General features: G+C 44.9%; 1 protein-coding gene and 1 pseudogene across 3 annotated transcripts; both read left to right on the top strand.

Moving 5' to 3' along the window:
• Window positions 1-241: 241 nt before the first annotated feature.
• On the top strand, window positions 242-4,414 carry LOC136482543 (uncharacterized). 3 transcript variants are annotated; one of them, XM_066479751.1, is made up of 3 exons: window positions 242-327; window positions 439-645; window positions 2,590-4,414. In XM_066479751.1, exon 3 carries the CDS (start codon window positions 2,959-2,961, stop codon window positions 4,297-4,299), a length of 1,341 nt encoding a protein of 446 aa, XP_066335848.1. In that variant the 5' UTR covers window positions 242-327; window positions 439-645; window positions 2,590-2,958; the 3' UTR covers window positions 4,300-4,414. The 3 variants fall into 3 exon arrangements, with proteins under 3 accessions (XP_066335848.1, XP_066335847.1, XP_066335849.1); XM_066479750.1 differs by lacking the exons at window positions 242-327; window positions 439-645 and adding an exon at window positions 2,304-2,469; XM_066479752.1 differs by lacking the exons at window positions 242-327; window positions 439-645 and having other exon boundaries at window positions 2,304-3,068; window positions 3,338-4,414.
• Window positions 4,415-23,372: 18,958 nt separating this feature from the next.
• LOC136482542 (uncharacterized) lies at window positions 23,373-25,967 on the top strand (annotated as a pseudogene).
• Window positions 25,968-27,038: the final 1,071 nt, after the last annotated feature.

Below are 27,038 nucleotides of genomic sequence, written 5' to 3'. Positions count from 1 at the left end.
TTCTACGTTTAGTCACCGTCGACTTTGACTCCGGTTGGTCTTACGGATGAATAATTCTGGCCCATGTCTGACGCGTTCCTAGAGGTGTGATACATATGTCGACCTCAGTGCTTGTTGCCCTCTACTCCAAAGTCTTCAAAGTCTTCCTGTGTGCATATCACTCATGACAAATTTCCACGATGTCGCTCTCAAATAATGTACCTCTCCGTGTGTATGCTCATACAACTGGCTGGCCACCACCCTGCATCCTATTTTTCTCAAATAAACAGGACTACATATCGTCACATTCAGAAGTTAGCAATCCTACAGCTAGTTCAACCTCACCAGGTTCTGATTTCCTCTGCTCTTGCAAAACTGTTGAACAGGGACATTCGGACTCCTATGGCTATATGTATTGACAGATAGTATTTGTTGCTTTCTTCCCGATTGAGCATGCAGGACAGGCGAGTTCTACACGTTGCGTTGATCAATCCTAATGGCTGCACAGATGGTCAGTTCTGCAGTGGCCGAGGAGGCAGTTTGCCAAGCCTTATCAAAATTGGCATCGTTTCCTTCTTGGAGGCGTGGCTAGGCTTTCGAGCTCCGCCGTTGCTCGTCGTCTGGCCTTGGCGTTGCTCCAACATGTGTTGGTTGTGCTCAGAGCTGGTTGGTGTAGAGTTCGTTGTTTTTGCTAGTTGGTTCTTGGTTTGAATTGCTCTCATGTGCTTTAGTTGTCAGCTAGTTGCTAGTGCAGTTGAGTTGCTAGTCGGGACGTATTCGACCAAGTTGGCTAAGGTTTGAGCAAGTTGTAGGAGGGTAAAGTCATTATTAGTTGGTTGGACGATGTTCCAAAGTTGGTCAGGAGGAGTGTGCTCTCTCCCAGTTAGTAGTTTTTGGGCCCGGTTTTCACTAAAAAAACTGATGTGCATGACATCCATTCGGTGACAGCTAGATGAACTAAAGAGATTTTCATTGTTATGATGACCACATAGGAAGGTTAATAAGAAGCTAGATAAAGGGATGTGTAGTGTAGCAATCAGTAACATTAATTCACGCTTTGTGATATAACACACTACTATAAAGTTGATTTTTAGCAACGGGAGTTTTTTAGAGGTAGTGGCCTCCAAATCGAGCCGCCTCTAGAAATAGATCTAAAAAAATATTCAACTTTGTATTTGACAACTTTTTCATTTGAAATCATCTATGCATGGAAAATTACGTTTGAATTTCTCACATTTTAAATTCAAAATTTTCAAATTACCTTGGATGAAGATACGGCCAAAACCAAAGTTGTAGATCTCGAAAAGTTATACAACGTTGTAGTTGTCAACCTTTTCATTTGAAATCATCTATGTATGAAAAATCTATGTTTGAATTTCTCAAGTTTTGAAATGTGAATTTTTTCAAACAACCACGGATGGAGAAACGACCAAAACAAAAGCTGTATATCTCGAAAAGTTATGCAACTTTGTAGTTAACGACTTTTTAATTTGAAATCATCTATGCAAAAAATCTACATTTAAATTTCTAACATTTGAAATTCAAATATTTCGAGCGACCTCGGATGGAGAAAAAACAAAACTAAAGTTGTAGATATTGAAAAGTTACAAGACTTTGTTGTTAACAACTTTTTTATTTGAATTCGTTTAGGACCCTAAATACTCATTTGAAAATTGGATGAAGGTAAAATGAGGAGGACGAATATCCCAAATAGATACAAGTGTGTTATGGGAGGAGTGGTTAGGGGACGAACAAGCGAGGCCTGAGGTTGTGCATGTTTTTCACGCGAATAGTTGCTGACTAGTGATGGCGCGCATGTGGCTATTGGGTCTCCCAGGATTATTTTTTTATATTTTTTTACCTAAATTTGTGATTTTCTGGACAAGTCGCCTCTACAAATCAATTTCTAGAGGTGGCTGGAGAACCACCTCTACAAAATCGTACAAATTGTTCATTTGTAGAGACGAAGCGGCTTGTCAACTGCCTCTATAGAGGCATCACAGCCGTCTCTGAAGAGATTTGACCAATAATAAATAGCTAAAATCATATTTAACTGACACCTATACCACAGGCGTTATTTGACTCAGGAAAGATATTGCGAATATCTTTTTTTGAGGAAGTAATATATTGCGAATATCAAAGTTGAAGTATATTTTTGGGGTAACAACACGACACATGTACATACTTGTATTCTACATTTATTAGTCCACCGTTGACTAGATTGCTCGGTCCTGTGTATGGAATTCTAGCGCACAATTGGACATGCTGCCCACACCAGACGCGATCCTAGCTAACTTCCATTAGCAAACTTCCATTACCCACAATCGACGTCTTCCATTTGGTCCCTCTCACAAATGAAGACCTCTCAATATGTATGGTCACAACTGACCGGCTGGGCAGGATAGATTCCCCAACTCTTGTGTCTCAGTTGCTGTGGTGTCGACTTTCTGAGACCCAACACAGCTAGTTCAATTGTTCAAAAAACGCATGGTTTTGATTTCCTCTCCGCACTTGCAGTTTACAAGAACAATCATAGAATTTAGACTGATGAACAGGGACCATCTGACTCATATATGTATGCAATATTTTGCTTTCTTTCTGTGCATGCAGGACAACCGATTCTACAGGTTGCTTTGATTAGTCTTAATGGCAGCAGAGATGGTTGGTTCTGCGGTGGCCCAGGAGGCTGCTAACGAAGTCTTATCAAGAATCAAGGATGGTTAAGCGGAGAAGTCAGATGCAAAGGAGCACATAGAGAGGATGGAGATGGCGCACATCAAGCTAGAAGCCGCCCTTGAGACAGCCAACAAGTGAAACATCACCAGCGCGCCACTGCTGCGCTGGCAGAGCAAACTCAAGCGTGCCACACAGGAGTGCAACCACACTTTGCGCCGGTGAAGGCAGCGATTACAAGAAGAGGAAGAAGTGCAGCAAGCGGTACAGAGCTCCTCCTTTCCTAAGAGGGTTGCTCATACTGCTATGTCATTTGTTTCGTCAATCTTTAGAAGCGGTAACGACGACAAGCTCAGAGGATCCACCGTTGTCCGGCGATTCGAGCGCTTTGCAGATGGTGCGACCAAGTTCTTGAGGTACGTGGAGCTTGGTGGCACACCATGCAGATACATGTTCTCCTTGCCTCTTATATGGCATCTTCTCGCTGGCAAACGAACAAAGTATTGCTTTATTCGTGGGGGCCAACATCTCTCACTTATTCTACAGCCCTTTAGTCTACCAAACAATGGGATGGGGGGGAGCATGGTATTCTTACTTCAAGATGGCAATAATGTGCCACAGAATAATTTCCTTCTTTCCCTCAGCTTACGGCTCTCTGAGAGTACTGACATAGTTGGGGTTGTAGTCAGATGCCTGCAGCTGTTCATACCGTACTTGAGCTCCATAGCCGAGACTGTGAAGACAAAGCTGACCCAGATGCCAACGCAAGACTTGTGTTGGGTGTTCGATGCTTATTCAGTTTATGGCTGTGATAAACAACAGAACAGACTTCACACCATGTGTTCTAAATGGTTTCGACCAAACCCATTTTGTTGTCAACAACAAGACCATCCCCATGCCCAGAGCTCCTCTTCAAAATCATGGCCATGTGATATATACTTGGAACCAGTTTTCCGAGTGTATTTGCTAGGACATGTTACACTGTCAGTTGGGAACAATAGGCTGAGCGCAGTCATGGATGGGGAAAGCCAAACAAGCCCCACGAGAGACTTTCCATATCTGAAACTTGGAGCACACTTCTCGCCTCATGCCTCTTTTGAAGATTTGTCGCCTACTGTCGGGGTTTCAGTGTCAGAGATAATCAACGATGAAGCCAAACAATGTGGCATGTATGCAAACATTTCCTTTGAACAGCTGGGCGAGATCACGATGCCAAAAGCAGTAGATTGCCTTAGTGGGAATGTGGAAGCTACCTCATATCAGATGTTATCGAAGTCCAAGCATGGAAGCGTGTACCTTCGGGTCGAGAAGACCTCATGGAGAGCAACTACTAGGAAGGACAAAATTGGAAAACGCCGTAAGCAACGACAGGACAAGAAGGTTCCAGTTCAGGGATGGACAAGTACTAACAATGAATTCGTTAGCTCGTGGATAGCGCAAATGCCTGCCCAGTTGCAGGGCTCGATCGTTGACTATTGGATTCAGAAACGAAAGCGATCCACATTACCTTTGTTATTGAAAAATAATCCCTGCGTCCATGACTGTCCAATCACGATGTTGTCTTTGCAAGATCACAGTTATTTGGCAAGGAAGCTCAAGATGTCCAGCACGTTAAACCCCAGAAGGGTTTCCACTTGCTTGTACTAGCTTGATGTATATAAAAAAGTTCAGCTGTTTGTGTGTGTTGCAAATATAAGATTATCTTGGGTGGACCTATAAAATGTAATACTCTCTCTATTCCAAATTATAAGATATTTTGACATTTCTAGATATGTTACTTTTATTATGTATTTAGACATAGTGTATCATAACATTCCTCGGTCCTTTCACGCTTGTGGGCCACGTTCGTTCCCAATGTGTGGCCGGTTTCTCGTGGGGCTGATCCACACATGTAAGTAATGTCAGCGTACATGGTAAAGCATACGGAGGGTTTCATTAGAGCCTATGGTGATCGTCTGATTGAAACATGAGCGAAGGATCTGTAAAGTATTGAAGTTGAGAGTACAAAGTTTATTTATAGTAGGCTTTTGCTCCAATACTTCTCTTTCAAAAAAATCACACGCATCTCAATGCAGCTCAGCTAATTAATTAAATATTTTCTTGATCAATTTTCGCCTGGGTCTCGCAAGCTTGTTCTCGGCCCGCCAAGCCTAGACCTAAGCTGAACTCATGTCTACTCGATCCCCCTTCCTTCGAATCCCATTCATCGGTTCATCTCTTCCATTTCTATGTGAGAGCCTGTGCAGGCGAGGCTTTGCGACGACTCATCCATTGGAGGATTCTTTGCTTGCAGCCAGCAACTCCTCCGTTCCCTTCCTCGACAGGGGATTCCGTTCGATTTCCAAAGAGGAGGTTCGGTGGCGCTGTCCTATTTCGCGTGAGCAAGTCCGCGCGACTGTGCCACTTCCTTAATCCTGATGGACGTCCGCTGCCGGCTGCTAGTTATGTGTGTGAGGCCGGCCACCACGATGGCAGCCATGGATGCCGCTGCTGGCGCTACCGACGAAGCAATGCATCAAGATGCAGTCGAAATATATGCAAGCAGTGAATAGGAGCAGAATCCGAACAAAGCATATTGACCATGGAGAGGGATGGGTTCGGCTTTGGTTCACGCTAGGCACGGGCTGGATAGGACGCTCTGGGCCCAAGCCCATGCGTGACACAGGTGAAAAATAATTGAGAAATATTTTATTTATTAGTTAAGCTGCATCGAGATACGTGTACACTACTACAAAATCGGGTATCACTTCCAGCCTCATCGCTGCCGGATTTCGGCCAAACGACAATGATGACCCTTCACTATCGGTTTTGGCTTCAAAATAAGAAAATGATTGGGGGTGGGTAAAAACCGACAGTGAAGGTCCACATCACTGCCGGTTTTTAGCTAGAACCGACAGTTAGTGGACGGTCACATATCACTGCTGGTTCTAGCTAAAAAACGACAGTGATTTGGTGCTATGAGTATCGGTTCTAGCCAAGAACCGACAGTAATAAAATGACACTACAAAAAGCTGCAGCCATCCTCTCCTCCCTCCTCTCTTCCATCTAGAGCACAGAGGCGCGCGTTTGGTCCCCTCCTCCATTGTTGCGGCTGCTCTTCACCATGAAGCTAGCTCTTGGATTTTGAAGAATGGCTTGATCTTTTTGCTTTAAGGTTAGTACCAAGCATTCACTCCTTTGATTTTGTTGCTTAATTAGCGTTGTTTTGATGGCTACATTGCTTGATTCTCTCAATCTAGTTCTTTCTCCATTCTCGAGAGCACTTTTCAATTGGACTTTGTGCAAGGCATCCAAGCAAATTGCGGAGAATCTAATCATCCAAAAGGTTGGTGTCTATGAACCCATTTAAATTTCTAGCTAATGACATGGCGGTGAAGATGATTTTTGGTATGTGATGCTATCACTACTACACAAACTTTACTGGAGGCGGGCGATTTGGGTTTCCCGCGGCGGGCAAAGCCGTCCGCCGCGGCCTAGAGGCCACGGTAAATCGTGGCTTAACCGCGGCGGGTGGCTTTGCCCGCCGTGGTTAACCGATTTACCGCGGCGGGCGGCGTAACGTGCCCGCCGTGGTAAATATACTTTTACCACGGCGGGCACGTTACACCGCCCGCCGCGGTAAATTATTTTACCGCGGCGGACATATTTTGTGGCCCGCCGCGGTTATGTGTATTAGCCGTGGCGGGCTTTATTATTTGCCCGCCTCGGTAAATTATTTCCTGAATTAAAAAAAATACAGCAGGCATATAAATTCAAATAAAATACAGCATGCATATAAATTCAAATTCAAATCCAAATCACATCCATATTTCACAGATTAAACTTAAAAAGTATGCCGGCATTACACATGAGATATATATACACATATATACATTCATTTCGTCGTTCTTTTCATCGTTAATTCATTACATTTACATATTAAAGTCGTTATACATGCGCTAAGGTGTAATCCTGCGGACGCATCATCGTGGGCCATTTCCTCAGCCTCTCGTACTCCGGTAAAATCGCTAGCGGGCTGTTCTCATGGAAGAACGTGCCCCCTTCAAGCACGCATTTGTCTAAGACAAACTTACATATGTCCGCCTTTGTCTGCTTGAAGCTGTGTTGGATGCTCTGCATATCTCTCGACCAGTTCAATCCATTCTTGAGCACCCTCCAACTGCTGCTATACTGCTTGCACACCCTCAGGAACTCACAGGCGTAGAAGCCACAGGTTTGTGATCCTACCGGTTGTTTGGCGCACTGCATGATCGATACGCAAGCATTACAACATAGGCATTAGAACGCATATGAACGGAAAGCACAATTAAACCTTTCAAATACTTACCGGAAAGTTGTGTCTGATTTTGATGCAGTTCTTATGCTTAGCCTTAAATTTCTCTGTTCTTCGATCATAGCATTCAAGATCCTTCACGTACTCCTTATAAGCGCTATACAAAATGTACTAGTATTAGGCAGGGCATTAGAACGCATATGAGAAGACAGTTCAGTTACTTACACTCTGAGGCTATCTTCAAAGGCCTTGTACCCTTTTAAGTTTGGCACTGTCAACGAATCAAATACGCAGGCCCTGCCATCCTGAGGGTAGATGATAAATGCAACCCAGTGACCCTCGAGGCCTTGGCTGCGCCATTGAAACAAAATACAGGTTACGACGAGAAATAATAATACTAGCTAGCTACCCACTTATATCTACAGGCATGTCTTCGACTTACCCAAAGTGGTAGGCAGCTAGGATACACCCATTTCTCCTGATCTTCTTCATTGCTCCTAGTATGTATCTTGAAATGTTCAACTTCTCATTGTCCATCAGTTTCTTCCTGTGCGCCTCTCTCTGTCGCTTGGTCAAGTCTTTCATAGTTGGATGATTGTCATCTAGGTGGTAACCAATGATGATTCTTTGAGCAATATGCATTGGAGATAGATAGATAACATCAAGTTTTAGTTCCTTGGATATATAGGCCATCAACCTGCAAGGACAAGCCATCGTGGCATATATAAGTAGTCTTGACCGATTCAAAGGCAGGTGATATGTGAAACTCGCAATTCAGCACTTACATAGAGAACAAGGTGACTTGGGCGATGTCAAGGTGGCCCGCCGCGGTAAACCAATTTCCCGCAGCGGGCGCCTCGGTGGCCGGCCTCGCTGGCCGGCCACCGGTTAACCGTGGCGGGCAAAAGAGGTGCCCGCCACGGAACGCATTTTGGCCACGCTGCGCAAATTGATTCATGTAGTTATATATAATTAGTTCTTGTTAGGCATCGAGTAGATTCTTTTTCAATTTTAATAAAAAAATTAATCCATGTGTCACCTAACAACGCATTGTTTGGAGCTAAATTGTTGTTCATGATCATGTCTCCAATTTTAGTCTTTTTTTAAATTAGTGTCTCCATTTTTATGTGGCATGGAGTAGAAAAATTATTCCTCATTATTGTGCAATAATTGTTTTTCTATGGAGCTATGGTTTTCAATTTATATGGCCGGGGCTACCAATTTCAATTTTTCAATATTTAGTGTAGAATAATTTTTTCCTAAAATGGGTTGACTAAATTAAATAAGTGTAGAATGTATATGTAATTCCTCTTTAATTACTCTCTGCATTATTATGTGGCATGAAGTCTCAATATATTTTTTGTGCAGGGATGGATTGAGAGCACTGTTCACCTAAACGGTCGTTTAGCCCGTTTAAACACCGTGTAAACGCTACACGGTGGTCCGCCGTTTCCGTTTAATCACCCGTTTGGCCTGTTTAATTGGCCGTTTTGCCCTTTTTATGGGACGTTTTGCCCGAATAATGGCTAAACGGTAGGTGACCGACTGTTTACCGTTTAGCGTTTAGGAAAACACTGATTGAGAGTGGATGTATCTATCCCGAATGGACAAGCAGTACATGCTTGGCGTCAGCAAGTTTATCGCCGATGCCAAAACCGATGCTAGGGATGGAAACCCTGTCTTCTACCGATACAAAGATTACATTAATCAATGTAAATGGGAGAGAATTGAGTCTGTACGAATAAACTTGATTACCAGGGTGTTCATGCCAAACTATACGATATGGGGTATGCATAGGGAGGTTGGTGTGAATGTTCCGCTGGAAAGCAATGATGATGTGGCCATGCCTGACATAGCCCTCCACGAGGCTGATGAGGAACCCGGTGTCAACACAGAACCTAAGGCTACCATTAATGATGTGTTTAGGAATACGCTAGCTAACGACACCGAAGATGACGATAGAATTTCTTAGTTGCTACGTAATGTAGATAGCGGATTTCTTAGTGTTAGACAGCTGAGAAAGCTAAAGATAATGAGACAAGATGGCAAAACACTATTGTATAAGGATTGTCCAGTGAGCAAACTAGAAGCCGACATCTTGCTGTTAGGTTCCTACGTAAGGATCGCCCTTACCGTACGAACAGAAAAGATTTTGACAGGACAATTCAAGATGAATAAAAAAACCACTTACTGTGAGTATGTGTTCTCTTCTCTTATTTTCATGCTTCTTTTTTGAGTTAAGATTATTCGTTAACTAGGATTCTGTGAATGCAGCAACCATTATGTCTTCATGGTTATCGATATTAGCAAAAATCGTATCGAGGTGTGGGACTCGAAGAAAAAGAAACTTTCTTTGCTCGATCCCTTAGTCAAAGTGCTAAATAAGTAAGTGAAACTAATAACATATTATTTTCTAATCGCACATAGCACATTCTAATGTTGCCTCTTTTTTCACACTTATATGGCACAGTGTTCAGGCAAAAATTTTTACCATGTTTAGTAGCTTTTCAATGGCTTCTCTTGCCTTGCCGGGAATGAGCGGTTTTGTTGCAGAATTAGTAGTATTTTTTGGACTAATTACTAGTCCAAAATTTATGTTAATGCCAAAAATGCTAATTACTTTTGTAATGGCAATAGGAATGATATTAACTCCTATTTATTTATTATCTATGTTACGCCAGATGTTCTATGGATACAAGCTATTTCATGTTCCAAACAAAAATTTTGTAGATTCTGGACCACGGGAACTCTTTCTTTTAATCTGTATCTTTTTACCAGTAATAGGAATTGGTATTTATCCAGATTTAGTTCTCTCTCTATCCGTTGATAGGGTAGAGGTTCTATTATCCAATTATTATACTAAATAGGATTTTGAATTTACGAAAAGGTTGCTTAGATTTATGAAAAGGTTGTTTGGGAATGATCGGTGGGACCAAGGTCTCATTCTAGGTTGCACCAATGGAATTGGAGACCCTAAAGCAGCCGGGGAGAAACAATGAATGCGGGTTCTACGTAATGTGGGCAATGCTTCGCTACCTCGGTGGGAAATTGGATGTTGCAGATGCTTTGGTGTGTATAATCTCCATTTTATTTATACCTGTTAATTCAACAAAACGATCTACTGTTTTCTCTTACCTTTGTGCCTTTCGATATCATCTTTTTTGAAAAACAGCGCAAGAAATTTAAACACCAAAGGTTGTTAGAAATGGAGATCATAGCACTGTCATCGGAGCTAGCATCCTTCATCTTGAACGAGATATTGGAAAGAAACAGAGCATTTTCCATTGCACAGTCGGTGAAGTACAAGGCACAGTATGGCCAGAGCAGCTCGCTAGACTATTATAATTTCTTTTTTATTTCGAGAGATCGAGATCTTGATAAGTACATTTAAACTGTAACCATAACATTTGTTATGTTTATTGTTGATGGACCTATCATCTACGTAGCGAATATAAAGCGAAACCCGATTCAAGAAAACAATAAAATAAATTATAAAATAATAAAATGCGAAAAAGAGATCACTGCCGGTTACCATAAAACCGGCAGTGACGGTAAAGAGGGCACAGCCGGCTTGAGCTACGAGCTGACAGTGTTGCTGAAGACATCACTGTCTGCTTGACATACAAACCGGCAGTGTTGTTGATGCCATCAATGCCAGCTTGAGGTACCAGCCGACAGTGTTGCCTTCACCAACACAGCCGGCTTGAGCCACTAGCCGACAGTGATGACTTGACCAACACAGTCGGCTTGAGCCACCAACCAACAGTGTTGGCTTGACCAACACAGCCAGCTTGAGCCACCAGCCAACATTTCTGCCTTGACCATCACTGTCGGCTTGAGCCACAAATCGACGGTGTTGGCTCAACTGGACACTGCCGAGTGGTGCCAGGAACCGGCAGTGTTGCCTTGACCATCATTGGTGGTTACCGGCAATGATGTGACCCCATCACTACCGGTATGCCACTGTCGGTTCGAAATCTAGCAGTGAAGGAGGGTTTTGAACCGACAGTGATGTCCTAGCTTGGGGTAGTGGTAATTTTTTGAAAGAGGAGTACCGGAGCAGGTCTCTTTATAGTATGCTACTATAAAGTTTTAAATTATTAGTAAAAGTTTTTTTTAATTCAGCTACTAGCCGATGATCACCAGGGAAAATATAAGACATGCGTGCAAATGGTAAATGGGCCTACAAATATAAGATTGCAGCTAGCTAGGTCAGATGCGTAAAAGAGTGATCCACTTCCTGGCCCGCGCGCTGGTAACTGAAACAGTCGACGTCCATAGGTGTGTGTCTACGTGCGAGCGACCATGTCAACCGCTCCTCGTGGTATGGCAATGCTGTTTAGTCTGGAAAAGCAAACTCTAACAGGCGACAACCGTGCGACAGCAACACCATGCAACCATTATATGCCGGTGCCGGCGGCGCCGCCTTCGCCGAAGGCGGATTAGGGTTTGGTCGTGTTCCCCGGCTCTAGATCTCCGGCGGCAGGTTGGCCTAGTGGTGGGTTATGGTGGGTAGGCGGGGCTGCGAGACGGCGGAGTGCTGCCGGCCTTGGTGGTGGAGGCGGCAGTTTGAGCGGACAGCGGTTGGTGGGTGACCGGTTGATGGAGGCGGAGGCGAATTAGCAGAGGTTGGGGTTGATGGACGGGGGCCGAGGGTGGGCGGTGCAGCAAGGCGGCATGTCGCCGGTGGCCGTGGGCGATGGTGGGAGGCGGCAGAGGGTGGGGTCGCGCGCTCACGTGGGAGCGACACCTGTCGTGCGATTACTCTGTCTGTCCGGAAAGATCTCGCGGGTCTGGAAAGACTCCATGCTCTTCAGTCTTCTCTTCTGAGTCTCCCTAGCCCACAAGGCAGCGCCATGGTTGCTTCCTTCCTCCCTCCCATCTCTACGTCACGCCTTACCATTATAAATTGCACACAGGTGGTGCAGTCAGAGCTAATAGGAAGACGGCGACAAATGAAGGTCTAGATCAGATATTCCCCAAATAAAGGACTTCATTGCTCTCACTGTGAATTAATCTTCAATGGCATATGTATTATTGAGGACTCTTTTTGTTATATTTCTTATTTTCTTTGCTTCTACTATTATCCTGATTTTTTTTCTAGTCTAAGAATTAGATTAATTCGACGAAGGCTAGAGACCTAAGGCAAATTAATTAATTTTATTCCCCTTTTTTGTAATATTTATTGTTTTTTGTCAAGTTTTTCATCCTCTTATGTATCATAACACATATTTATTTAATTGTTGTCTATATTCTTTCCGTGCATGCATTTTCTTACGTATGATTGCTATCGGCTTGAAGACCCACCATGTCGTGGGTAACCTACCCACGACACTGGTATGCAGCTGCAGGACCAAATTGTTGCGGCCAGATCCTAACAATCGCCTCCAATCTGGTCAAGTCGTTGATGAGGATATATCATGTTGCTGGCTGTAACGAAAGACGCAGTAGACGGCAGCCAGATCCTCGAGAGTCGAGATCAACAGAGCAGAGAAAAATGAATAATGTGATTGTGTGCTAATTTCCGAAGTCTAGGTTGCAATAAATAATGTAGTTGTGCGTTCGTTTGTGGGATGCGAGAGCTCAAGATCCATGTGATTTCTTTTTTTACTTTTCTGGCTTTTTTGGTTATTTAACTGTTTCATAAATCAAAATCAACCGCTATCACTACAGCAGACGCGTGCTTTGCCGAGTGCAATTGCACTCGGCAAAGAGTTGTCGGCATATCCCTTCACGGCAAAGGCTTCTTTGCCGAGTGCTTTTTGTTGGGCACTCGGCAAAGCCTTTGATGAGTGCCGGAAAAGCACTCGGCAAAGATTTACACTCAGCAAAATAAAAATGCGAAAAAACCCAAAAATAATAGTAATTTTTTTTCGGGGGAGGCCGCCACCACCCAACGCCCGCCTGTCTTCATCGAAGTCGGTGCATTTTTTGCGTGGCTAACGCAGCCGGCGGGATTCGAACTCACGACCTCTCCCTCGCGTTTCTACTGCTCTACCACTACACTACAATGTCACTTGTGTCTAGATTCCGTTATCTATCCTCATATATTATACTAAACCGAGAGTAAATTGCTTGTTTGAGGCCCTAAACAAATTCAAATCAAAAAGTGGTCAACTACAAAGTTTCATAACTTTTGGAGATCTACAATTTTCATTTAGGAAGTTTTTCCATCCGAGGTCGTTTGAAAAATTCGAATTTCAAATTTTAGAGATTCAAACGTAGTTCTGCATGATAAGATGATTTCAAATCAAAAAGTTGTCAACTACATAGTTTCATAATTTTTGGAGATCTACAATTTTCATTTAGGAAGTTTTTCCATCCGAGGTCTTTTGAAAAATTCAAATTTTAAAATTTTCAAATTCAAACGTCGTTTTTGCATGACAAGATGATTTCAAATCAAAATGTTGCCAACTACAAAATTTCATAACTTCTCAAGATCTACAAAGTTTATTTTGGTCATTTATTCATCCGACATAGTGGTAGTAACATTGTTCACAAATCTTATATCTCTCTCTTCTACTTTCATGAAACTAATATGAGAGATATGAGAGATGTAGATTTTATGAACAACGTTATTGTCGCTTTGTCAAATGAAGAAATGACTAAAATAAACTTTGTAGATCTTGAGAAGTTATACAACTTTGTAGTTGAAAAGTTTTTCATTTGAATTCATTTAGGGCCTCAAAAATTGCATTGAAAAACTGATTTGTCGAGGGTCAAAAAAAATGCACACGGCAAAATGCCTCTTTGCCGAGTGCCAAAACAAAGGCACTCGGCAAAATACATATTTGCCGAGTGCCAGAAAAAAGGCGCTCGGCAAAGACGCATTTTACCGTGTGCCGAAAAATAGCACTCGGCAAAATACATATTTGCCGAGTGCCAGAAAAAAGGCACTCGGCAAAGACGCATTTTGTCGAGTGTTTTTTTTGCCGAGTGTATTTTATTTGGCACTCGGCAAAGACCGTCTTTGCCGAGTGCCCGATAAAATACACTCGGCAAAGCCTCCGGCACTCGGCAAAGTGCCGGTTTCCGGTAGTGTATGATTTGTTCTACAAGAGTTCTAAAACATAAAACATAGGCGTCCCATGATAAAAACATCCTTCCAATGGTGGGCTAAATCATCACTCTATTTTAGCCATCGCTCTAATTGTCAAACCCTAAAATTTTAATTTTCTGACATGAATAAGAAAAACTAAATAAAAATTTATAATTTCATTATTCTTTCAAAATTTTACGAAATTTATATAAATTGTTATCAATTTAGTGGCAGAAGAAATATGATTTTCTAAATTGATTTGATATGGTTTGATTTTATTTGTTGCTTGCATGTCAAATGTATTTGGTGTGTCCGCGGGTGAAAGTTTGTAAGATACGTTTAGGAGACGAGTATCTTTTAATATAATTTTTTCTAGAGTTTTCAAGAATTTGATTCCTCCATCTCACAGTTAAATCCTTTTATCAGAAGCTCCTAATTATCTTTTTATGAGCTCTAAATAATTTATTCAGGTTCATGTTCCAATATACCTCTTGGATTTGTAATATGTATTACTTTCTTAATTAATAAGCATTGTTCAATTATACACCGATAAAGTAGCTATATGCACGATGTCCAGGTCATAAATATTGTTACCATATGGTTTATTGTTAAAAACCGGGCATGACACAATTTTAACATCCATATGTTAAGTTGAAGTTCTAGTGTCCCCAATTTTTGTTTTAAATCTTAGATATTGAAATTAAAAATTTTGGGCTAAAAATCAAGAGAACTTAAAATGAATAATTAGCATCTAAATGACCTAGATAAAAATATTATCAAATATATAGTTGTAGAATATATTGAAACCTGCAACTTTGGTATAGACCATATATGCGTCACTACTACACATATAAGCATCCGAGGTCATTTGAAAAAATAAAAAAATAAATTTCAAAATTCACCTTTCAAAAAAAATAAATTTCCCATATATAAAAGAAGCGACCAAGGAAACCATCAATATATAATCCTACTTACCATCCTATCAAATACAGCAGGAGTTTGCCGTTCTGTATAATCAAACAAATTCACCTTTCAACAAAGACATTCCCAATGAGACAACAAGCAAAGCACATTTGATCACATTGATCCCCTTTCCGCCTCCCCTCCCCACAAATCATCCCAACAGTTCTCCATGCAGTACTTACCCAACAAAACAGCAGGTGACGTTTCATATCAGGATATTAACAACTGCATCGACATATATTAGCTCTTTTGTAAATAAAAGAATATATATCATAATCAGCAATTAGCACCACGTGGCAGAAATTAGCTAAGTAATTAGCACCTGAGTCTTGATGACCATATCCCCAGCTTGAAGTGGTGGATGCAGAACCTCAGGAAATCGTCACGTTAGGGTTGTTTGAAGACTGCGGTTGTGATAATGATACCATGAAAAATCATTTTTCAAGCTAGCGATTCAGGCGTATAGTAATAGTTCAGAGACAACAAAAAATGATTTTACCAAGGGCAGAAAAAATGGCAGCAAATTTACCTAGTTTGCCCCAGAACTTTCCATGGGAAAGGTGAGCGTTGTGTTTGTCTTGGTTGATATCGGCGAGTAGGCCATTAAGATCCTGGATAAGTAGCTTCTTCTTCCTCCTTGTGCTAAACTCTTCATTGCAGAGTCTCTTGGTGAGCCCATGTCCTGAACGACCCTGCTCTTCGTCAGATCAGGCTCCTTCGTCCCCTTCCCCTCCGGCGGTGGTGGTTCCTCTGCTGCAGGCCGAGGCCGCCGTCAAGCAAATCTGGATACGTGGTACTACACGGTTTGTCCCATGTCACACACACACACACACACGTAAATCCAAGAATGAAGCCGTAAATAAATCACATGACAATGCAGGCTAGCTAGGATACATATGGTCTATGTATACCTGCAGGGCTGGCGGCGTCCGGCGCCGGCGCGGCAAAGGTAGTGAGCTCTTGCCGCAGCCCCATTCACGCGCCTCGGCGTGGTTGACGTTGGATCCCACTCGGCGGAGGAATGAAGAGAAGCAATAAATAAAGTGCAGGCGGAAGGAACTTGAAGCGGCGGGCTTCCTCGATGGCCTGCGCCCTCCATGGTCATCGTTCTCCATGGCGGCCGATCTCGAGGGTACTGCAGCGGGCAGGGGCACCTGAGGCAGCGGCGGTGTAGGATCTATCTGTACGCCGGCTCTCCTCCCCGCCGCCCGCAATCTCCTTCGCGCCTTGGCCGGCGGTGGCCCCGCTCGGCCACGCGGCCTCGCCTAGCGGCAGCGGTGTGGAGCGTTGCCCTCCTATCGTAGATCGAGTGTGGCAGAGCGGGCGAGAGAGGGGTTGGCGGTGAGGAGTGTTGCCGCCGGGAGGAGGCGACCGCCGCTCTCATCCTGTTCTGGGAGGAGATGGCCGGTGGCGGCGTGGAGGAGGCGATAGGCCACGGAGGAGACGACCAACGGCGGGATAGCTGTTCGTGTCCTCCCTAGTGTCGGTCTTTTTTTTTATTCGGTGATCGAAGTATTCGAAACCTGAGCGGCGATGCTGCGAGGGCGGAAGCGCACGGGGTGAGGAGGGCGCGGGGATGCGGGGGTGAGAAGGCGGGGTGAGAAGCCTGACATCCCACATCCAATCGTGGCCATCGGATTTGGGTTAGGTGTTTTATTAGCCCTTGATTTTAATGGAGACGAATTTCTGTGTATAATTTTGTAGGTGCACAATGGTTATAGGCTCTCAGCGGAGGTCGGTTTTTTAGGGATCTAGTGTAATTTTGATTGATCCATTATAGTAGAGATGAGCCGCCGACAGTGAAACACTATGACTATCGCTACTAGATTTGGAACCCGCTGTAAATGCAGGTTGTGAAGTTGCTCCCGTTATTAACCTACTACATACATGATTCTATTATATTGTAAGAAACACGATGAGATGATCAGATAATTTAACGTGGATGCTTTGTTTGGAAAAAAATAGACTTTTTTACTCCAAAACTTTGGTAGAAAAAATGACTTTTTTACTGCAAAACTTTGGTAGATATATATAAAGTAATGCCAACATTCTTGTTCCGGCCACGGGCGGAGGGCTCGGTATGGCGAGGTCTGCGGATGCCCCATGCTCTTCGATCTTGAAGGTTTTGAATATCCGGCCGCCATGGCTGATGATCTGAGCCGAGAAGACGAGAAACAGAGAAGGAAGAAGATGTTGATGTCTTTCCCGAAACGTTGCTGGGCCTATCACTCACTCGTCGTGGGCCGAATGTTTCGTTCATATAACGGGCTAGGAGGCCAACCTTCAGTTCGTCCCCAGTTCGATGGTGGACACCAAACAATGCGTCTCGTTCGCGGTTAACCGAGTCATGGACTCACGGTCTCACAGACGATGCTTCTCGGTTCTTTTCGGCGCACAGGCATAGCAGCACGATGTGTGCAGAGCCGGTGTCATGCAAAAATACAACACACTGCACGATGCTGCAGCAGCTCCGAAACAGCGTCCGCCTCTGAAATTTATATCGCTACCGTTTTTCTCTCTCTACCTGCACATTCACAATACCTGTGCACTGAATTCTTCCTGTCAATTCCTGTTTTCAAGCACCAGGCCTTCAGCTTTAATTTTATGAGCCGTGGATGATGTAATTTTCATCAAACTTAGGAATGTTTGGCCATGACTTGTTATGGAATTATTTATCGTAATCACGCGCGTTTGTCTTTCGGGGATAGGCACTTGAATGTTGTGTCAAAACATTTTTGGTTTCATAAGTTTGCTTTAATAGTTATGATTTTGAATTTAGACGTTCTTTGTGCCACCGAGTTCGCCATACCTTAACTTTTTTCTATCCTCCACCACTGGTTCCGGCTGGGATGTTTTCTGCATCAACGCGCCGGCCCAAAGGATGGAGCCTGCGAACCTGCACTATAGAGTTCATGAATCAATAGTTGGGAAATCCACATTGCATCTGATATTTTTCGGAAGGATTTTATGTTTCTCATTTCCCAAACTACTGCTGATGCACTTAGAACAAAAATAAATATTGTTCTCGTTCTCTAATCAGAGTCGAGCGAGAAGCTTATTTACATGAGAATACTCAACTGATGACCTGAAACTAGTCATAGGCATCCGGGAAGAGACCTCGGGGTAGACCCAGGGGTCGAGGGTAGGGTGGAGGCAAGATGAGGCCACCGTTGCCTGTACCTTCGTTGCCGTCTGAGTTACCTTCCACTCACTCATCCTCTGAGGAGGAGGAGGTACAGGCGGAGGAGGAGGCAGGGGTGGTGGAGGAGGAGGCAGGGGTGGAGGAGGAGGAGATAGGGGGTACCTCTTCCTCAAGTTCATCGCGTGTGTGGTTGTGAGGTCCCTCGACCCTCCCGAGGCGACCGATACCTCTTGAGAGACGCCCGCTGATTCGACCCGATGGAGACAAGTAAGTAACTTTATATGTTATGACTAATTTTTCGTTTGATATGTTCAAAATTACAATAGAAACTAATAATTTATCTAATCACTTGGGCAGGGGTTGGAGGAAGGTCGGTGGGGGTGATCACGCACGCCATGTGTCTTTTGATCAAGGAAAAGTTCCCTGGCCTGGTGCAGTTCAGCGGAACTGTCGAGCCGGCCGACACGTGGGCCCACTATGCCGCCGTCCCCAACACCCCTGATCGGGATGGCAGGGTATTCGCTGACAAGGCGCAGCGTGTCAAGGCCGAGCTTTGGGTAAGTCTTTCTCGCACTACGTTGCTCAATACATCGCATTGATTGGACATTCTTGAAATAATGACCGGATACATCACGTCTATATATATGCAGGATTTCTTTAGATGTGAGGAGGGATACGAGGCCAAGGCGGATGCTGTGGCTGACAAAGCCGCCATGAAACTCGTCAAGGACATGAACTACGAGGCGCGCATCCAAGCCGTGATCCAATACCACGTGGAAATTCTTAGAGAGAGGATCCCTAAAAGGGTGGCAAGAACCATGATCCTGACCTCGAAACAATACCTGAAGGTAAATATAGAACATTAATACTTATTTTTTCTGAGATTAATTATGCTTAATTTCATCTTCTTATATGTCATATACTTGATGACGTAGGTGCCTCCATGGTGGTGCGCCTACGATCTGCAGTGCTGGGCCCGGATGGTGGACAGGTGGTGCGACCTTGCATGGGAAGAGAATCACAACGCTTGTCGGGAGCGGCGTTTGTTGATGCCGGGTGCACCACACCATCAAGGCAACCTCAACCTCTCAGAATACGCGACTAGATGGGTACGCGAATTCATTTCTTTATTCTAACGCTCAGCTCTGCATAATTTCTAATCATATTGCTTTTTTTTGCAGTTGGCGGCACATGGTGGCGAGCCTTACTCCCAGTTCATGGCATATGCTTTGGCCCACAAGGGGAAGGCGACGTCCGCCGTCGCCTACAACCCGGAGGACCCGCCGTCGGCGTACAACAACGAGTCCGTCCACAGCCGCCTCGATGGATACACATCGATGGCAAGGGTGGTCCATGGCCCAGAGTACGATCCGAGCGCCCATGACCTTGATGGAGAAGTGGTCATGAGGGCGGGAGGAGGCAAGAAGCATGGCCGGTTCTGGATTGGCGACGGCACAATCGACACGGCTAGTACTCCCACTCTCTCCCAGATTCGAGCACGGAGCACGGGGTCCAGTCTGGCAATACGCCTACGGCCAGACTCTACACGGTTCTAGATGAACGCACTCCATGTTATTTCTGTTTTATTCATCATTCATTTATTTTTACATACTTTTGCATTGCATTATAACATTGGGATGAAATATTGTAGGCTCAGCTGGAACAAGAAACGAGGCGCCGGGAGGAGCTAGAGGCAAAGATGGAGGCAGAGCGGCAGAGGATGGAGCAGCAGATGTTTGAATATATAAGGGGTGTTTATGCTGCAATCGGTCAACCTCCGCCACCGATGCCAGTCCCTCCTCCTCAACCTGCTCCAAACACTATTTCAGGCACTGTGAGTCACTTTACAACCTTATAATCATCGTTTCTAGTTTATGCAGAATCAATCTTACAAAGATGCCCAGACTCTAGAAACTTAGTGACTAATGCTACATGTTTGTTACCAACTAGTTGTGCAGCAATCTCTTCTCCTTTGTGCAATCTTGACTCACACATGCAATCTCTTCTCCTTTGTGCAGCATCAATCGGCGGCATCGAATGAGCCTCATGACTCAGCGTGGTTGCAGTGGAACTCGTGGCATAAGTAGACTTGTGATTTTATTTGCATTTACATTTGTGGATTACCTGTGATTATTTGTGGTTGTGAATGAACGTACTAGTGATTCTGAAGTTTATTTGCATTAATGTGTTGTCGATATATCTATATGAACTCCATGTGATGCCTATTGTGAACTATCTATGATGGATGCGATGTTTATTTGAATGTGGTACGTGGCTGTGACCGAAACAAATAAACTGATTATTTGTGGCAGCTTTGCCGAGTGTTACACTCGGCAAAAGCCCTATTTGCCGAGTGCCATGAAAATACACTCGGCAAAGAGGGACACGTGACAAAAATCTATACTTTCTAGGACTAAAATGGCTTCTTTGCCGAGTGTTTGCGCTGTGACACTCGGCAAAGAAGCCAACATTAGTACATTCTAGGCCAGCTTTTGCTGAGTGTCTCAGAGTTGACACCCGGCAAAGAAGGAAACTTTGCCGAGTGCCGGGGAGTTTGACACACGGCAAAAGGAGGAATCTTTGCCGAGTGTCTGGGAGTTGACACTCGGCAAAGGAGGAAGCTTTGCTGAGTTTCTGGAATTTGACACATGGCAAAATGAGGAAGCTTTGCCGAGTGTCTGGGATTTGGCACTCGACAAAGGATGCAGGTTTGCAGAGTGTCTGGGAGTTGACACTCGGCAAAGGCGCCATGACCGTCTCCGCGCCGTCGCGTTACTTTTTTTCGCCGTACATCGGTTTCAGCTCTCGGCAAAGTGTTTGCCGAGTGTCCGATAGAAAACACTCGGCAAAGAGGCATTTGCCGACACTTTAGATGTCGTGTGTTGTTTGCCGAGTGTTTTTTGGTCTTTGCCAAGTGCCTGTGGCACACGGCAAACTCACTGTTTCCGGTAGTGGAGAAGCTTATTTACATGAGAATACTCAACTGATGACCTGAAACTAGTCATAGGCATCATGGGACTATGCTAATCATGATTCTCTCCCACATTAATTCTTGGCACTTCGTGAAAATGGAGAAAAAACGTAGAAATGGAATTGATGAGTAGTTCATATTTCCCTATCATGTTTCCTACTGTCCAGTTAAGTAGGTGGCTGCTGACTAACCGTGATATTTTAATTTGCCGGTTGTTTATAAGGATAGGTTACACGGCCAACTTGCTTGGGTTGGTAAACGTATTGTGGGCCTCCCGAACTAATTGAGGATATGTGCTGTCTTAATCATCAGTGGTGTCGCAATATTTAGCTCTCCATCAATCCTCAGAGAGCAGTCAAGCACAAGCAGGACACCTTAGGCGGCCGCAAGCCATGTTTTAAAGGCGGCTAGGCGTCTAGGCGAGTGCTTGGTACGCCTGGACGCCTAGGCGGCGCCTAGGCGACGCCTAGGCGACAAGGCGCCACTATTTCCCAAGGCGAGCTGGGTACGCCTGGACGCCTAGGCGACGCCTTTAAAACACTGGCCGCAAGACCTTCGAGTTCTAGGAGGTTAGTGCTTCCATCTTCGATCTCGTTTCTGGTTTGAGTTAAGCACCTCCTTCGCACATACAAATTCTATATCCTGCAGCGATGCTGTTGACGTGTAGTGTATGCACGAACGAAAACTTCTATTTAAGCACTTGCTCCGTATACCTTATTTTAATTACTAGCATAATAGACACCAGTGGGAAGGCGTAAATTCAAGAGAAACCAGTGTGTGCAAGGGGCTGTTTTGATGAGCTAGAGCTAGTTACTATTTGGGTCTAAAAATTAGTTCAAATTAGTTGAGGTTGACTAGCTAGTTGGCTATATATTTGGCCATTTGGCCCGAGCACTATGGGCCGGCCCAGGCATGGCACTAAGAAGCACGGCCTAGGCACGGCCCGGCTCGGCTCGCTTCGTGCCTGTGCCTGGCACGGCCCGGTTGTAGTGCCTTGCCTGGGCCGCCATGTCGGCCCGCAGTGCCGGCCCAGGCACGGCACGAATAATGGGCCGGCACGACATGGCCCGTTTATTCTCCACCGTTGATGAGCAGCTGATGAACCAGAGCCGTTGGAGACCAGTATATAAGCATGCCTCCCTCACCTAAACCCTAACTTCCTCCTCTCTCTCTCCCCCACTCATTTCCTCAGCAGCACCGACGCGAAGACAGGAGGGGACGGGAGGTGCGCGCAGTCGCGGGGCCATGCCCCGAGGCCTCAGGGCGGCGGCGTGCCGGCGCATCTGCAGCAGCGGTGGGCAACCAGCGGCGGCAGAGTAGTGCGCGGCCGGCGGCGGCGCATCTGCGCGCGGCGCTCGACCAGTGGTGACGGAGGAGTGCACAGGCCGGCAGCGACGGAGGAGCACGTGGCCGGTGGTGGCGCATCTTCTTCCCCAGCGTGGCCGGCGGCGGCGCATCTTCTTCCCTAGCGTGGCCGGCGACACATCTTCTTCCCCAGCGGGCCGACACGGTCCCGGGGGGCCGTCGTGCCGATGGGCACGGCACGCCACGGCTAATCCTCCATAGGGCCGTGCCTGGGCCGCAATTCCGGAACGGCGGCACTATCAGGCACGGAACGGCTAATCTGCCATGCCTGACCGTGCCTGGCCGTGCCCGTGCCAGTGCTGTGCCGGGCGGCCCGGTTGGCCAAGTATAGTTGGGTAACAACTAATTAAGGACTTATTACCTCCATATTTAAATGTATTAGGGCTAAAAATTAGTTAGATAAAAACTAGCCCTACGCATACACACAAATCCTAAGATGTAATGCAGAGGTATGTCATTCTGAAATGTAAGTGAAGAAGGTAATAGAACTCTCTTCTTAGCACATCGATGGATTGCAGACATACTCCTATTAGGGCTAAAAATTAGTTAGATAAAAACTAGCCCTACGCATACACACAAATCCTAAGATGTAATGCAGAGGTATGTCATTCTGAAATGTAAGTGAAGAAGGCAATAGAACTCTCTTCTTAGCATATCGATGGATTGCAGACATACTCCTGAAAAGGTTGTCCGTTTCCAAGGTTCAGAAACAGGTTGAGCACAACTATTTGCTGCAGTATGAACGATCATAGAAGCATAGCACATACCAAAACCTATGAAAATACTGCTAAGTATAGAGATTTTGGACAACACCTTGATTAATCATTTTCCAAGGTTGCACTCTGTTGCAGACAAAACACAATCATGCAACCAATGGTCTCTGTCACCATGTCAGTATGTCAGTTGAAGAAAAGGATGTATCATTTGATTATGTACTTCCTCCGTTCCAATTTATAGGTCGTTTTGGTGTTTCTACGTACACAATTTTTAGTATGTATTTAGACATATCGTATATCTAAGTGCATAGCAAAAGCAATATACCTAAAAAAGCCAAGACGACATATAATTTGTGACAGATGGGGTACCCTAAAATGCAGAATGGTAACCTGTGCTTTGGATCTAAGCACCTTACTTCTCAAATGTTGGTGTCAGCTACCAACCAAGAATTTCAGTGCCAGTTATTGTTTTTTCTGACACATTTTGCTGTACTTGATTGCTAATGCCGAAGAAAATAGTAATAGCGTATATACCCAGGGCATCTCGAAATGGTGAAAATAACTACTTTATTTTGTTTATTATATGTATGCAGAAAAGGCCTGGTCTATATCATTCGATCATTCATGGATCTAGAAATAAACTTAGAGGAGTTGACAAGGATATATTACTGACAATTTTTCTGTAGAGAAAATAGTTGGTTGGGGTGGTTATGGAGAAGTTTACAAGGTAATAACTTGTTATTTTCTTTAAGTTTACACTTTAAAATGAATAAGAAACACTTCTAATTATTTCCTTAGAACAGGCAGAATACAAAGGTAAACAGATAGCGGTGAAGTTGCTTCATACGAGCCAAGGAATTGGCGACAAACAGTTTTTGAATGAAGTCAGTAACCATATGAAGGTCTAACATCCCAACATCGTACGGTTAGTTGGTTATTGCAACGTTCAAAGGAAGATAATTATTGAGCAAAACGATGGTGAACCGCGCCAGGTTTTTATTTCCTCTCAGCACTTGCAGATTACAACATCAATCATAGATTTTAGACTGATGAACAGGGACAACCTGACTCATATCTGTATGCAATATTTTTCTTTTTTTCTTGCATGCGGGACATCCGATTCTACAGGTTGCTTTGATCAGTCTTAATGGCAGCAGAGATGGTCGGTTCTGCGGTGGCCCAGGAGGCTGTTAACGAAGTCTTATCAAGAATCAAGGAGGGTTATGCGGAGAAGTCAGATGCAAAGGAGCACATAGAGAGGATGGAGATGGCCCACATCAAGCTAGAAGCTGCCCTTGAGACATCCAAGAAGTGGAACGTCACCAGCGCGCCACTGCTACGCTGGCGGAGCAAGCTCAAGCGTGCCACACAGGAGTGCAACCACACTTTGCGCCGGTGCAGGCAACGATTACAAGAAGTGGAAGAAGTGCAGCAAGCGGTACAGAGCTCCTCCTTTCCTAAGAGGGTTGCTCATACTGCTATGTCATTTGTTTCGTCGATCTTTAGTAGCGGTAACGACAACAAGCTCAGAGGATCCACCGTTGTCTAGCGATTCGAGCGCTTTGCAGATGGTGCGACCGAGTTCTTGAGGTACGTGGAGCTTGGTGGCACACAATGCAGATACATGTTCTCCGTGCCTCTTATACGCCATCTTCTCGCTGGCAAAGGAACAAAGTATTGCTTTGTTCATGGGGGCCAACATCTCTCACTTATTCTACAGCCCTTTAGTCTGCCCAACAATGGGATGGGTGGGAGCTTGGTATTCTTACTTGAGGATGGCAATGTGCCACAGAATAATTTCCTTCTTTCCCTCACCTTACGGCTCTCTGAGAGTACTGATATAGTTGGGGTTGTAGTCAGATGCCTGCAGCTGTTCATACCGTACTTGAGCTCCATAGCCAAGAGTGTGAAGACAAAGCTGACCCAGATTGGAACGCAAGACTTGTGTTGGGTGTTCGATGCTTATTCAGTTTATCACTGTGAAGAACAACAGAACAGACTTCACACCATGTGTTCTAAATGGTTTCGACCAAACCCATTTTGTTGTCAACAACAAGACCATCCCCATGCACAGAGCTCCTCTTCAAAATCATTGCCATGTGATATATACTTGGAACCAGTTTTCCAAGTGTACTTGCTAGGACATGTTACACTATCAGTTGGGAACAATAGGCTGAGTGCAGTCATGGATGGCGAAAGCCAAATAAGCCCAATGAGAGACTTTCCATATCTGAAACTTGGAGCATACTTCTCGCCTCATGCCTCTTTTGAAGATTTGGCACCTACTGTCGGGGGTTCAGTATCAGAGATAATCAACGATGAAGCCAAACAATGTGGCATGTATGCAAACATTTCCTTTGAACAGCTGGGCGAGATCACGATGCCAAAAGCAGTAGATTGCCTTAGTGGGAATGTGGAAGCTACCTCATATCAGATGTTGTCGAAGTCCAAGCATGGAAGCGCGTCGGGTTGAGAAGACCTCATGGAGAGCAACTACTAGGAAGGACGACAAAGTTGGAAAACGCCGTAAGCAACGACAGGACAAGAAGGTTCCAATTCAGCGATGGACAAGTGCTCACAATGAATTCGTTAGCTCATGGATTGCGCACATGCCTACACAGTTGCAGGGCTCGGTCGTCGACTATTGGATTCAGAAAGAAAAGCGATCCACACGACCGTTTTTATTGAAAACTAATGCCTGCGTCTATGATTGTCCAATCACGATGTTGTCTTCGCAAGATCACAGTTATTTGGCAAGGAAGCTGAAGATGTCCAGCACGTTAAACCCCTGAAGGATTTCCACTTGCTTGTACTACCTTGATGTACATAAAAAAGTTGAACTGTTGGTGTGTTGCAAATATAGCTATAAATGTAATACTCTGTTCCAAATTATAATACATTCTGGAATTTCTAAATATATTGTTTAATTTTTATTATATATCTAGACATAGTGTATGATGACATTCCTCGGTCCTTTCACGCATGTGTGCCATGATCGTTCCCAATGCGTGACCGGTTTCTCGTGGGGCCCATCCACACATGTAAGTAATGTGAGCACACATGGCAGAGCGTATGGAGGGTTTCATGAGTGCCTATGCTGATCGGCTTATTCAAACCTGGGTGAAGGATGTGCAAAGTATTGAAGTTGAGAGTACAAAGTTTTGTAATATGCTACTATAAAGTTTTTTTTAACTTAGCTACTAGCTGATGGTCACCTGGGAAAATATAAGACATGCGAGCAAATGGGTAAATGGGCCTACAACACCTAGATTGCTTCTAGCTGAGTCCAATGCGTAAAAGCGTGATCCATTTCATGGTCCACGCGCTGGTAACTAAAACAGTCCACGTCCATTAGTGTGTGTCTATGTGCAAGCGACCATGTCAACCGCTCCACATGGCATGGCAACGCTCCTCAGTCTGAAAACGCAAACTCTAGCAGGCGACGGGCGCACGGTTTCAACACCATGTGACGGTCGTGCCGGTGCCGGCGCCGACGGTGCCGCCTCCGCCAAAGGCGGGTTAGGGTTTGGCCGTCTTCCCCGGATCTAGATCTCCGGCGGTAGGTTGGCCTGGCGGTGGGTTATGGTGGGTAGGCGGGGCTGCGAGACGGTGGGGGAGTCTTGTCGGTAACCGGTTGATGGATGCGGCAAATTAGCAGAGGTTGGGGTTGACGGGCGAGGGTGGAGGGCGGGCGGTGCAGCGAGGCGACATGTCGCCAGCGACCGTGGGCGGTGGTGCGAGGCGGCAGAGGGTGGGGTCGCATGCTCACGTGGGAGCGAGACCCATCGTGCAATAACTCTATCCGTCCGGAAATATCTCGTGGGTCTAGAAAGCCTCCATGCTCTTCAGTCTTCTCTTTTGAGTCTCCCTCGCCACAAGACAGCACCGTGGTTGCTTCCTTCCTCCCTCCCATCTAT

The sequence above is a fragment of the Miscanthus floridulus genome, chromosome 9, assembly GCF_019320115.1.
Source record: "Miscanthus floridulus cultivar M001 chromosome 9, ASM1932011v1, whole genome shotgun sequence".
In the NCBI taxonomy this organism is placed as follows: Eukaryota; Viridiplantae; Streptophyta; class Magnoliopsida; order Poales; family Poaceae; genus Miscanthus; species Miscanthus floridulus.
Note: the sequence above shows the minus strand (reverse complement) of the source record. Positions and strands in the feature narration are given on the sequence as shown.

What these genes read in the sequence shown, in the direction of transcription:
- LOC136482543 (XM_066479751.1), top strand. Translation starts at nt 2,959, where the DNA reads ATGTCATTTGTTTCGTCAATCTTTAGAAGCGGTAACGACGACAAGCTC.